A 13,983-nucleotide genomic window follows, 5' to 3' on the forward strand; every position below is an offset into this window, starting at 1 on the left:
GTTAGTAAGAGGCGACTCAAATGGCTTCAAAAAGAATATGCAACACACTAAGAGAATAATTCAAATTCTGCCTTGATATGCAACCTAAATATTTATGTGGTGAGACACTGATCTAAGTTCTCAGCTGCTGTTTTCTACTACATAACGTTCAGAGGACAAGTTGGGGCTTGCTCAGGTAGTTTATCTGAGATCTGCACTAACTGCAGCTTTAAATGGTGTTTATGAAGAGAGAAAAAGAATCCAAACCTCAGTTGTGCTGTGTGAAAAAGTGATTGCCCCCTAAAGCTACTAACTGGTTGGACCACATTTAGCAGCAACAAATCTAGTCAAGGGTTACAAGTGTTTTCCAGCTGTGGAGAAATTTTAGCCGCTCAATCATTTTTGGAGGATTGTTCTAATTCAGACAGACTGGAGGGTTTTCCAACCTTTTTAAGAGTATGCCACAGCAGTTCTTCTTCAAGATGGTTTGGTTGATGGCAGAATTCAAGGTTCCGTTTATTATCCTGAAGCAGCAAAACGGCCATCATACTACCACCACCATGATTTACTGTTTTTTTTTTCTGAAATGTGTTACTTTCACACCAGATGTAACGTGACACACACCTTACAAAGAGTTTGGCTTTGGTCTCGTCTGTCCACAGAATGTTTTCCCAGAAGTCTTGGGGATCATCATGATGTGTTGTTAGGAAATTGAGAAGAGCCTTAATGTTCTGTCAACAAAGTACTCTTTAAATCTGGACTTCTCATGGGAGGAAGGCCAAAGACCCCCTTACTTGACAGACATGTGGGTCCTTCCACTCTTCAGATGTTGCTGTGGGGTCTACTGTGACCTCTTGAATGAGTCAGCGCGTCGCCATTGGGTTAATTCTGAAGGGTCGGCTGCTCCTGGGAGGATTTACCACCGTGTTGACCACTGTGATTACCTGGACTCACAAAGCTTTAGGGACTGAAACTAAAGCCCTTTTCAGACTGGTGGATCCCAATTACATTCTATCTCATTTGTTCCTGAATTTCTCTGGATCTCTTTGGATCTCTGATGTCAAGCTTTTGTGTCTTTGTCAGACCAGTCCCATTTAAGTGAAGTATTGATTGAGAACAGTTTTTCCCCCTTTATAGTAAACACCGTCATTTAAAAACTTCCTTTTGTGTTTTCCTGCGTTTTCTTTGACTGATACATTTAAACTGGTTTAATGTTCTGAAACAGCAAAGTGTGACAAACATGCAAAACATAGTAAGTTAGGAAGTAGGCAAACATTATTTCACACCCTGCAAGTCAAGGTAGAAATTGCCCTATATGATCAAAAATACAAACCATGCTGCACGTCTTGCTAATTGATAAAAATATGAGCTATTTATTATAGCCTTTAGTAAATATATTCATTTTAACAGTATGCTATCACTGTTAAAATGATAGCATTTTAACAGTGATAGCATACTGTTGCTTTATTTGTGTAAATATAATTTTGAACATTTGCATATTTCTTAAGTTTGAGTGAAATTTTTTCCTCAGGTGGAAATTTTTACTTATATTTATATTATTCATATTCGGTCTTAATTTTGCTACTCACTGTAATTTGTAGTCAGTCCATTTGAAAACATTCTTACCAATATAAATGTGCAAATTATTGGAATTCAGATGTAACTGTTTAAGCACTTATCAGGGTTGTCAAGGTAACCCTTATATTGATAACTCAGCTCGCCTGTGTCATTCTCACATCAACCTAAATATGGGCTGATTCTTTCCTTCCTTGCTTACCGTCACCCAGAGCTCAGACGCTCTACAGTGCCCTCTGTAGGCAACAGATGAAATACTTCTTCCATCTCTGATCTGAGGGAAACCAAAAGTCTGTTAATGATAAAATTAGAATTACTGATGGTCAGAGTGTGTTCTTTGACTTTTGTATCACTAACTACTCACAGTAACTGCATTTAATCATATTTTCAAATGTATTGATATTTATTGTTACTCAACGGTGGAGAAAAAAAATAAAACGAACAATTTTGACAATGCAGACAGTTTTGAGTTTAAACATTAAATTGAATTTATCGCGGCAATGATCAATCAAAAATTCTTAACATGATAAGAAATGTATCACAGTAAATGATAAACGATAAATGCTCACTTGTTTCCTAATTGCTATTATATTTCTATCATAAAGCACCTTGAACTGCAGTGTTGCTGAAATGTGCAACATTTAAACAACATAATTTAATTGTTATAAAATAACAATTAAACTTGACTTAAGGTTTATACCATTACTTCATTATCACAAAGGGCTTTGGTCATAAAACGCCTTAAAATCAGTATTTTATTTGGCAGATAAAGATTTTACAAACCTATATGTATTTTCTGCGACATTTTATTTATATATAATAATCATGTCTAGGTCTGAGTAGTCTATAGACCTACCACTAGATTTAACTTGTCTAGAAATTAAATATTTAGTCCGCAATAATAATAAAATTACAGTTTAAAAAAAGAAAAATTTGAGGCTTGACCGTAAGTGATTTAGATTTTAGAGCGTATTAAATGTTGGCCAGAATAACATGTATGAATGTAGCAGAATAGCCTTTTAGTCACGCGCCAACTCGGAAGATGTTAATCGGATGCCAACTTCAAGTGAGGTAGCTATTAACCCATTGTTGATTGTTACTAAGTGAAAATGGTTCACTATGGTCGTTTTACGTTCACTTACTTCGGTTAGCTTTATGTTTAAGATTTTGTGATAGGGGTTTATTCAAAGTAACCAGACAGGAAACGGGTGGAAAGAGACGACAGTGTCCTGCTAGGTACTACAGGTGCCTCTACACCAGGTAAACATTCCGTTCTGTCTGTGTTACTACGCTCACCTTGCATTTCCAAATATGAACATCCGGTCTTGTTCAGTACAGTGACACCTGTCGGGAGGGGCAGAGCTAAGAAAACCGAGAGCGCAGCTCTCTAGGTGTGGTCCGAGTTGTTTTCAGCAGCTGCTGCGGTTTCAGTAGAGACATTGCAGAGGAGACGAGCCTGACAGCAACAGTGAAAGAGACGACCTCAGTTCCTCAAAACTGTTTGGATTCAGTGGTAAAAAGCCCAGCCGAGCCCAGCGGCGTATTGGTCGATTCAGCTTCAATTCAATTAAGGTACTTGTACACAACCTTTAATGAGAGACACAGACAATTTTGTCCAATAACTGCCACGAGGCTTAGACATGAAATATTTAGTCTGGCTATAGTACATGTAAGTAAAAGTAATTGGTTAGTCATAAATATGCCCTTTTGATGGCCATGCGTCTGTTTTGCTCTCTATTTCATTTTCTTCGCGTGCAAGTGAGCCCCTGTTACCGTAATGCGCCATGTAAGCGCAAAGCCAATCTTTAAAGGAGAGCGCTACCGTCAACTGAATTGACCACAGTCTTGACCACAGACAAGTGCTTCACGCAATTTGTTTGTTGCGTGTATGGTCGCAGATTCACTTTAAAATGAGTATTAAAAGTGACATGTTTTTATATATTAGCATCATTTGTACCTTTAACAGAGTTTGATAACATGGGTTTATTGAGTATAACAGGAAACCTTCTTGCAGGTTGTTGTTTTGATTGGCACTGTTGAGCGGATCAAACAGCGATGTCCTCCAGACCCAATGGGAGCCCCCCTCCCTATGAAGAGGATGATAGATAGTAAGTTGTTTATTTGTTTTTATTCTGTCGATATTCATAAAACCCTCATGAAACTGTTGACGTTGTAGCAGTAAAAGAAGCACAATTTAACTGTCAGTTTCCATTTTTATTACTATTATTGTTATTATTGCTAATCTTGTTTTTTTATATTGCTTTTAACACTTTTTAAGAACTTTGTGTGTGAATCTTTATACATGGTGCTGCTGTTACACCTGAATGTCTCATTTACTGGAGAGTAAAGGCCGTTTCTACTCTGATCTATCGCAAATAAATATATATATAAAAAATAATAATTGAAGCCTGACATTTGTCTCCAAAAAGTTGTAGTTCTCCTCCAGCACATTCCATCTCTGTCACTGAAGATTTTTCTTTAAAAAGTCAAAATTTGAGATTAAAACAATGCTTTTTTCCCCAGTGATCCTAATCCTCTTCCATGTTTGTATCAATGTGTCTTCTTTCAATATATTGGATCAAATGGATTTTATGTTTTTTTGCTCACCATTACTCCATAAGCATTTTTTGTTGTTGTTTGAACTGTAACAGATAGAAACAGGAAGAAGTATTACTGCTTTTAAAAATTATCTCATGGTTATGACTGTATTAACTTATTTGTAAGACAGATTTCAAAACCAGAACCTTGCAACAACAGCAACAACAAAAGCAAATAAGAAATCTGGTCCAAAATCAATGAGATTTGTTTTCTGCACTGTCCACTTATTAATACAATCTAAACATTGTAGTTTGGGTTGTAACAGTGGTTTGTTTATTCCTCTTCCAGTAATGGACCTCCTCAACCAGCCTACTCTTACTACCCTGACGATGAGTTCCAGCACTTCTACCGCTGGTCCTCGCCTCCGGGAATCCTTAAAATCATGGCCATCATTGTCCTTGTTCTGTGTGTGGCCATCTTTGCCTGCGTTGCCTCAACGCTGGCGTATGACAGTCAGGCCATGTCCACCTTTGGGGGATATGGGTACGGAGGATCTGGAGGAATGTATGGAGGATCTGGAGGAATGTACGGAGGATCAGGCTACTATGGAGCTGGAAACAGTTACGGCTACGGTTCAATTGGGGGAAACTACAATGACCCGCGTACCGGGAAAGGGTTTATGATCGCAATGGCCGCCTTTGTCTTCATCTTCTCCCTAGTCGTCTTTATCGTCATCGTGTCTCATCAGAACCTGTCTCAGAGCAGGAAGTTCTACATGGCCGTGTTGATCATCTGTCCCATCCTGGCATTGTTGATGCTCATTGCCACCATCGTGTACTTGGTGGCAATAAACCCCTCATCCCAGACATCGACAGCTTACGGCAGCCAGATTGCGGCTCTGTGTGCTCCATATCAACAACAACAGATATCAGGAATGTTTCAGAACCAGTACCTTTACCACTACTGCGTGGTGGAACCACAAGAGGTAAACCCTCGCGACATTGGTGCCATCCTTTAACACGTGCGCTGTGTGTGAAATAAACTCACACTCTGTGGTCTATGTTCCACTTCAGGCCATCGCCGTTGTGTTCGGCTTCTTGGTGACCGCAGCTTTGATCATCATGCTCGTCTTCGCCCTCAAGACTCGGCAGAAGATCAACAACTATGGAAAAGAGAACATCTTGTGGAAGAAAGTCAAAGTTGTGGATGATCTTGCACCTCCTGAGGACGTCGAGGCTTGGGTGAGTGGTGGAGTGTAGTCTTCATATTTTACTTTTTGAACTCTTCCATATGGGCACGTTGAGAGCAGATGGGCCTACAAGGTTGTGAAAACACAACCTTGTCCAATCAGTCCAATCAACTTCTGAAGTATACTTCCCCTTTTCAGAAAAGGGGAAGTGTTCTTAGTTTTTGCGTGGAATGCAGAAAACATTTGTTTTTGTTTCCATCACATCAGCTCCGTTATGACTCAGCACAAGACATAGATGGAGACATAGATTCTGTTTGCATCTGATTGTAAGGATCAGTGCTCTGCCCTGTTCCATTTAATGCTTCAGCTAATATAACCCATGGTTTTAAATTGGAGTCAACCTTAGTATAAGTAAAGCACAGTTGTTTTTTTTTTACTTTTTAAATTATTATTTCATTGATTAGGTGGAAAAAGGCTGATCCAACCAACTGTGCCCAATGTGGAAAAAGTATTTACCCCTTTAACCTAATAGCTGCTCGTGTCACCCTTTAGAACTTCCATTAGACAATGAGTGTTGTTGTTTTGTGAGACAGTGATATTATGGTTCATGGTTCCTTGGTTCCATCAATTAAAGGAAGTCATCCAAACCCAGACAATCGCACCACCACCACCATAATCCACCTTTCAGAAGTTTGGAAAAGCAGAACTTGATCAAACATTACACCTTTTTGTTGTTAGTCCACAGCACATGTTTCCCAAAAATCTTGGATTGATGTTTTTGCTAAATGTCAGTAGGACCTTTGGGCTCTTTTTGTTGGGCTTTGAAACTAACACCACTAACAGTGACCTACATGAGGAGCTTGAGACGTTGTTCTTGGTTGTTTTGTGACCTGCCTGATGAGTCGTTGATGTACTCTTCTAGTAACTGCGCTTGGTGATCAGATTCATCGTCATGGAGACTGGCTCACACTATGACTGACTGAGAATTGAAAACCTTGGGATTTGCTTTAAAACACTTTTGAGATTTTGACCTTCAATAACTTTGCTTCTTGTTTCTTCTTGAATTTCTTTAGATCAGAATAAGGTGTGTTTATAACCTTTAGCCTGTCTCATGTTGGAAGACAGATCCTTTTTAATTTATTGATTCTACAAGTCTAGCAGTGATAGCTACAGGTGTGGATGAGAGATATTAGGCCAAAAAAAAAAACATGACAGTTAGTCCATGATTTTTCAAGGGTATTTGGGATGTGAATTATTTTCAAATGAAACCGTTTGGTTCGTTTGGATAGCTTTTTGCTTAATAGATAAAATGAACTGAAAACACCATTAACATTTTTCTGGTATTTATAGTTTCTTGATCTGAAACATGTTGGTGTAATAAAAAAAATAAAAACAGAAACCTGAAGGTGCTCTATGTGTATCACAAATGCAAAACTAAGATCTTCTCAACTTATTTCTTGTGCTGAGTCATCATGCAGATGTGGTGAAGGACGGTTGATGTGGGTGCAAACAACGTTTTTTTTCTGCTTACCAAGCACAAACCATTCCACTAACACTGCAAAAACACAAAGTCTTAACAAGGAGTTTTGGTTTAGTTTCTAATGCAAATATCATGGTACACTTTAAAACAAAACTAACTTGTAAGTACACCTGTCATGGTAACAAATTTTGCTGGACAATAAATTGCCCCAGATGTTATTGCAACAAATGATAATATTGTTGTTGTTTTCTTGAGACAGTTTTTCAATGAATATAATTGTAATGGCAAAATAATGCAAGAACACATTCTCAAAGATTTATAAACTTTAAATTTTGATGAACATTTAACACTGGAACTGGAATACATTTTAAATATAAGATAAATAAATAAATAAAATAAACAAAACAACAGAAACTACAAATAATCCAGTCTTTGGTAGAAAGAGAGAGAGAACAGAAAATAATGATAAATTGTAAAAATAGAAATTGAGTTTGTTTTAACTGATCCTGCGATTAATTGATTTATTGCTTCCTGTGACAGACCTACTTTTAGCAAGATATGCGAGCTTATTCAAAGTCAATAATTCCTTAATATTGATATAAAACAGTAGTAGTTTCATTGACAGATTATTTCACTCATATTATGGTGAAAATGTTACAAGTGAAATAATCTGCCAGTGAAACTAGTCCTTTTTTTAATCAATATTAATGAATTACTGACTTTAAACAAGCTCGCATATCTTGCTGAAAAGTTTCTTGTAATTACTTTTGTCTTATTTAGAGTGTACTTAAACATTTGCTCTAGAAACCAGATCAAAGTACTTGGTAAAATGTTGTCTTTTTGTAGTTTAAGTAGCCAAACGTCAGGCAGACATAAAATGGATGAATAAATGGTTTTTGGTGCTGCTGATCTAAATTTTGGGTGTTCTTTAACAAACGGCTACAGGAGTTTAATGGTTAGGTAAACGTTGTCGTCTGATACATCTACAGGTTTAATTGGCTTGATTTAACATGGGCACTTTGATCGGTTTACTTAGTTGGCTGGAAGATGTCCAGTCAACTAAAAACGTTGGACTTTTACATGCCTAAGCCTTAGCAGAACCTCTAATCTAACGCTTAAAAAAAAAAAGCATTAGCTTGTGGATTCTTTTTTTCTTGAAAGAATCTCTTTCTAGCCTGCTCATATGCTCTTGGGAGTGAAGGTGAGGAAGTGGTAAAACCAGTTCTTCACTGTTTATGACCAGTGAAGAAGGTGGAGTTTAAAGTTCTTCCATCTACAGTTTCAAGGCGTGGCATGCAGACTGATAGCAGTTTGAGTCGGGCTCAAGTAATCAGAGGAATCGACATTCTCAACATACTGTATTAGCCGCGAACGTTTCCACAGTTTGAAATATCAGTGTTTACATTTAGCAATGAGTCCTGCTTTTCGATGATACTTTTGAAATATGTTTTGTAACGTTACGGAGCGAGCAGCCGTGAGTGTGTGAGTCATTTTTGATGGGAATCATGACAGTCAGTTCAGCCAAGTCCCAGTATTTCAGCTCACTTCAGAGCAGCAAACTGGAAAAACAGGTCAGACTGCTGCTCTGCTGTATACCACTCAGCAGTTGGACCAATAGCACAACAACAACAGCATGATACTAAGAACCACAGACATTTTCTCTGCTGGTGTTTGTGACAACCTGTTTGAAAGTGCTTATGCAGTGCTACTACAGAGACCTCTTTGGATGTGAGCTTCCTGTTTTTCTGGCTGTAGCCTAGTTATAATACAGAGGGCAAGTTCATACAGGTGTATCATACCAGAAATGTCAGAAATTCAGTGGATTTACTCAAGCAAGAGTCTGTCAAAATGACCATTCCAGAAACTATTATAAAGGTAAAACAACAGTTTTAAATGGGCAGTTTTCTTATTCAATCAGGGCTTTGGTGATCTGTCACTGCAAAATGAGGAGAATAAAAAAGAAAGCAAAATATTGTAGCTGAAGCGCAATCAGGGTGGATCCAAAGCATCTGTATATACAGAATATAATTTACTGGGTATTAAAGCATTTAAACGTTTTACTTTAAATTTTGTAAGGAAGGGCTACAATGGAATGCTTATTTGGAATGCTTCATAAGTTTTCAGTATTAGTTATTTAGGGATTTCATTAAATATATTAAAATGTGTCCAATTTTATTTAATCAATTAGAAATTTATTACAAAGCAGTTTTGTTAGGAAAGGATACTGACGAAGTCCAGATCAAAAACTTTCTGTCCCCTTTTATTGAGTCCTTCAAGATAATGCATTAGCACAGGCAGAGTCCTGGTACTAAAGTCAAATTTATGCCATGTAAATCTTTAAAAACTCCCGTATATTGTACAGTAAAACATCACATTTCCCTAACTGCAGCATACACAACAGCATTGATATATATTTTTTGACTACACAAATATTTTGTCCACAAGACATTTGAAAAACAGATCTCCTAAAACAGGTTTAATTTATATTCTTCTAAATACGTAAATGCCTGATTCATAAGGCCGCGGTCTTCAATAAACAATAGTCTTGATTTGGATAATGTTGTGTTTTTTTTTTTTAACAAAGCAGCCTGCTGAAGTGCCAGGCTAATAATAACATGTCAGTTTTGATATGACTTGTTTGACTTTGTAAAAAATGTAATTACTGCTACAGCTTTTATTTATTTATTTGCTTATTTGTCAAGGGATGGTACACGTTAATCAACATCACCACATAATGTAAATATGTTCAAGTTAGCTAAACAGGCTCATTTTTATTGCAGTTGTTAAAATTGACCTAAAAATGATCAAAATGAAAATTGCAAATCAAATGCAATTGATGCTGAAAGACATGATGTGTGGACAAAGCTTACAGAAAATGTTTTCTTGCTTTCCAAACTTTGCTTTTAACATCATAAAATTGAACGACTGTTGTTTCAGCTGCTTTCTGAACACTTGGTAGGAGACATCTGAGGATATCTGTGCTTTGCTGTCAGGGACAGACAGACGGGGAAGTAAAACGATAAATAGACTCAGTTGAATGTCGTTGTAAAGTTTGAAAAAAAATGGAATTAAATTTTAAAAAGGCGTTTAGTGTAGATCTTTGATTGTTAGCACACAGGCTAAAATAGTTTGCAGCTGTGCACAAAACAGGATCTGATTGTTGACAACATGACATGCAGAAACTCCACAGCAGAGCTGAAGTTTCGCTTTACCAGGGAACTTGATACCAGTCATTTAAAAATGTCAAAACCAAGACCTTCCTCAAAACTATTATTCACTTATTAAATATACATGTAGATAATCACAGAAACTTTTACAATACATATTTGTAAATAGTTTTGTCTTATCCAAAGGAACGGCACTTATTTAGTTAAGAAAAAGACACAGTTTGGCATATAAACTTCCACATTCACACTTAGACAAATTTTTAAATTAACAGGTTTTTTTTTCTTACACGTGTAACTCTTTTTCATTTTTATTATCAATATTTACCGTAAATTACACTATCTTAGCTTCATATTGAAATCTGACATAAATCATAGGTCATGTATGTTGTAATGCATTTTAATAATATATTTTTTTAAATCTCTTCTATCAACCTGCTGGGAGACTTCAGATGAAAATTAGTCTCTCTGGCTAATTATTCAGGTTGATTAATATGTGCGGCAAAATAAAGCTTTAAAAAAATGATCAAATCTTTAATGTGATGTTTTTGTTTGAATCTCTCTTGAAGGTGAACAACGTCTCTACTCCTCCTCAAGAGGCCCTTGCTGCAGACTACCCAGATTACCCCGAGAAGCGGAGAGGCTCCGGGAGTTACCTGGATGATGAGAGCAACTACGACAAACCCCCCATAAGCTACACACCACAGTGAGGATTCACACTTAATGCTACTAACACAGTGTATTTGAAAGGATTCTTGCTTGCTAGTGGAAAATCAGTGCAAGCGTTTGTGGAAGTGACGCTGTAACAAAAGACATGAAGTCCACGAGACCAAAACCAACTGAGACATGAGCCATGTTTTACTTTCACTGTGAAACTATGTGAAATGTTTCTGTGCTGATGAGGGAAGATGACGGTGTCAAGCAGGAGTTGAGTTATGCAACTACGTAGGGCCCCCACACCACCAGGGGGCCCCCAAGCGCACAAGGCTACAATTACATGTATATTTACATGCATATTTATAAAGTAAATAATAGTGAATAATACAAAGTGAATCCTTTTATATGTGAAAAAAAACAATTTCTGTATTTTTTTATAGTTTGTATACAAATAACAGGAAATCTCTTCCACTGTTGGGGAAATATAAGATATCAAACTTGCTTACTTTAAATTTAGAGTTTATCAGCTGATGTTCCTTTTAAATAATTAAAATAACATGTCACACTTAAAAAGGCCAGTCGCGCTAACAGATTTTACTGGACGATGAATTCTGCCAAAAATGATTGCGATAATGTTGTTTTGAAACCATTTTTCTAGTGATATATTGAAAACGGCCCAATAGGGCGAGTTTACCCTCTCAAAGGCCAATAAAGTTTATTTTCTGTGAAGAACACCTCATGCTGGAGCTGGACAATATTTTAAATATTCAAATATAAATCACAACAACCAATAACAATAAATAAAAAAAATATAATGTAAATAGAAACCACACACATCCGGAACCACAACTAAAATGGATTGTGGTGTCACTGTAAACAAAATTGCCATTCAAGAAGTATTAGTCATGAAAATGGAAATGATTGAGCTCATTTAAATTTTTTATGCTTATTGTGACAGGCTTTAACTCCAATGCCACTCTGCATCTCAAAATCCAAACATTTTCTATTTGTTTGCTACTTTTGTAAGATTGTAAGACGTCATCTGGTCTTACATCTGGTATGATGTAAGCTAGTTACAAATGACACTAATGATAGTAGGTATGCTACACATAAGTAGCTTATGAATGATGAAGCAATTGGTGGGACGCCCCCAAATGAAAATCTGTAATTCTGCTTTTGTTTAGAAAGTTTTGCTTCGTCTCGTCTCAGGACGTTTTATTTTAGTAAAACTGGACCCTGCCTCTAATATTAATATAATAATGGTTTTAAATTCTTTGCTTCACAGACCTGTTGTTGAAAGGCCCTTGCAGAACGGGGCCCCTTACAGCAGCAGCAGCTCGGAGATGGCGAGCTCAACAGGGCGTCCCAAAAAGAGGCGCGCAGGACGGCCGCACCGCGTCGACGGGCAGGACTACGACACGGACTACAACTCGTCTGGGGACGAGCTGGACGACAACGACTTCGACAGGTAGCCAGGCAACCGGGACACGTCAAGCAAAGCTGAGACCCTCGTATGGTTCTGTGAAAGATTAAAGTTGATCTAATCGTCCTCCCTCCCGTAGCGAGTTCCCGCCGATAGCAAACGAGCAGGAGCGCAACAGCTACAAGCAGGAGTTCGACCGCGACCACCTGGAGTACAAAGACCTGCAGGCGGAGCTGGACGTCCTCAACAAGGACCTGTCCAATCTGGACAGAGAGCTAGACGGGCTAGAGGAGGGAAGCCCACAGTTCCTGGTGAGGACTCCCAAAACACAGCAGTGTTTTCCTGAGATAGGCAATTTTTATTTATCGTCCAGCCAGAGGCAACTCAAAGTGTTTCTAGATAAAAATTAAAAACAACATACATTAAAGAAACAGCAGAGTCGGCAAAAGCAAATAAAAAGGTTTTTAGCCTCATTTTAAAGGCAACAAATAGCAGAAAAATCTGGTTTATTTTTCGACAAAGCTACATGTTGAAATGTGTGTTTGCTTGTTAACAGGACACTCTGGATGAGTACAACAAGCTGAAGAGAGTCAAGAAGGTACGTTTTATTATTATGGTTAACAGTTTAACTTCAGGAGAGCTTTGGCAACACAAGATGAGACTGTTCCTCTGCAGGACATTTTCATGTTGCTTCAGCTTCTGTGCCCTGGTTTCCATTCACAAATCACCACCAGCTCAGTCAGGAAGCGTATACGTACAGACTAACATCCTAGAGGAAATTGCTTTCAAAAAGGTTTAGTTGTGTTTAAATAATTACAAGTGGGCTTTGAAAGCTTTTCTTTCCGTACACATGGACGCATTCAGAAACTGCAGGCTGTGTTTTGTAATAAAAACATAATGGCTGTAGCATTCAGTACTTTTCAGAAAAGAAAATCAAATTGTTATCTTTTTTTCCCCACTCAAAATTCATAATTCTTGTCACAAATGTTTTTTTTTTTTTTTCTTAATTCATAATTTTTTCTCAGAATTTTGACTTTTTGATCTCAGATCAATGTCAAAATTCTGAGGAGAAATAATGGAGTAAATAATTTTTCTATTAGCAGTAATAATTTTACTTATAATAAGAATTTTTTTTCCTACTAGTGAAATAATTCACCAGTGGGTCTGGGAACTTTACCATCAATATTAATTGATTTAAATTAACATTGATTTAAAACAAGCACCTATATGAAGTTAGTTTAATCTTGATTCAAGTGTACGGAGATATTTTTACTGGACACTAGACTCTGTTTTTGCTATGTACTCCTCCTTTCTTGCCTTCTTGCTCATATAAACTTTATTTTGTCTCTTCAGTCTGCAGATTACCAGGTAAAGAAGCGCAGGTGTAAATATCTGAAGCACAAACTGAGCCACATCAAGAAGATGGTCAGTGATTACGATCGCAGGGCCTGAATGAGTGGATTAATGACTCCTGTCCAGCGCAGGAAGGACTGCTGTAAATCTGGGTTGGCTCTTTTTTTTTTTTGGCAGTAAGTTTGTCTCCAAAGGACAAAGATATGATGATTTACAATGAGCACATGAAAGTTGTGACCGCTCGGTTGTATTTTATGGTTTTTAGCACCACAAGAACATAATTTCTTTTTTCTTGTATTATGCCGTTGTTTGTATTTTGAGTGATTATCATCACACATATTTATTGTCTAGTGGAAGAGTTTTGCGACTTGTCTTTGAGGTGAACAGAAAATGAAAAAATAATGCTTGGTTTTAGTAGGTTCCCCTACACCAAATTGATCTCAGCTGATTGATTTTTCATTACTATTTTTCTGTAAAATGACTGTAAATATGTGGGTTGTGGTTTTATAAAGTTTCTCCCTTGTACACAGTTTGGAATATTAGCAAATCTCTTATGCTGTGATACGTTTTGCAATGATCCGTGATGCATTTTTATTTGAATAAAATCTTTTATTGAACACGTTTT

The 13,983-nt window shown here is 37.2% G+C and overlaps 1 protein-coding gene across 1 annotated transcript; it reads left to right on the forward strand.

Annotated features, from left to right (window-relative positions):
• The first annotated feature begins 2,936 nt into the window (after positions 1–2,936).
• Positions 2,937–13,975, forward strand: oclna (occludin a). The gene is made up of 9 exons (XM_008423287.3): positions 2,937–3,126; positions 3,569–3,662; positions 4,441–5,077; positions 5,166–5,333; positions 10,495–10,631; positions 11,868–12,050; positions 12,145–12,316; positions 12,562–12,603; positions 13,359–13,975. Exons 2-9 carry the CDS (start codon positions 3,610–3,612, stop codon positions 13,455–13,457), a joined length of 1,491 nt encoding a protein of 496 aa, XP_008421509.2. The 5' UTR covers positions 2,937–3,126; positions 3,569–3,609; the 3' UTR covers positions 13,458–13,975.
• The last annotated feature ends 8 nt before the right edge of the window (positions 13,976–13,983 follow it).

Source organism: Poecilia reticulata, chromosome 12 (genome assembly GCF_904066995.2).
Source record: "Poecilia reticulata chromosome 12, P_reticulata-male-v2, whole genome shotgun sequence".
Taxonomy (NCBI): domain Eukaryota; kingdom Metazoa; phylum Chordata; class Actinopteri; order Cyprinodontiformes; family Poeciliidae; genus Poecilia; species Poecilia reticulata.

Bases quoted from the DNA above. Each gene is read 5' to 3' on its own strand.
- oclna (XM_008423287.3), top strand. From the start codon at position 3,610: ATGTCCTCCAGACCCAATGGGAGCCCCCCTCCCTATGAAGAGGATGAT. The intron at 3,663-4,440 runs GTAAGTTGTTTA...TTCCTCTTCCAG, and splicing joins TATGAAGAGGATGATAGATA to TAATGGACCTCCTCAACCAG. The intron at 10,632-11,867 runs GTGAGGATTCAC...TTTGCTTCACAG, and splicing joins CCCATAAGCTACACACCACA to ACCTGTTGTTGAAAGGCCCT.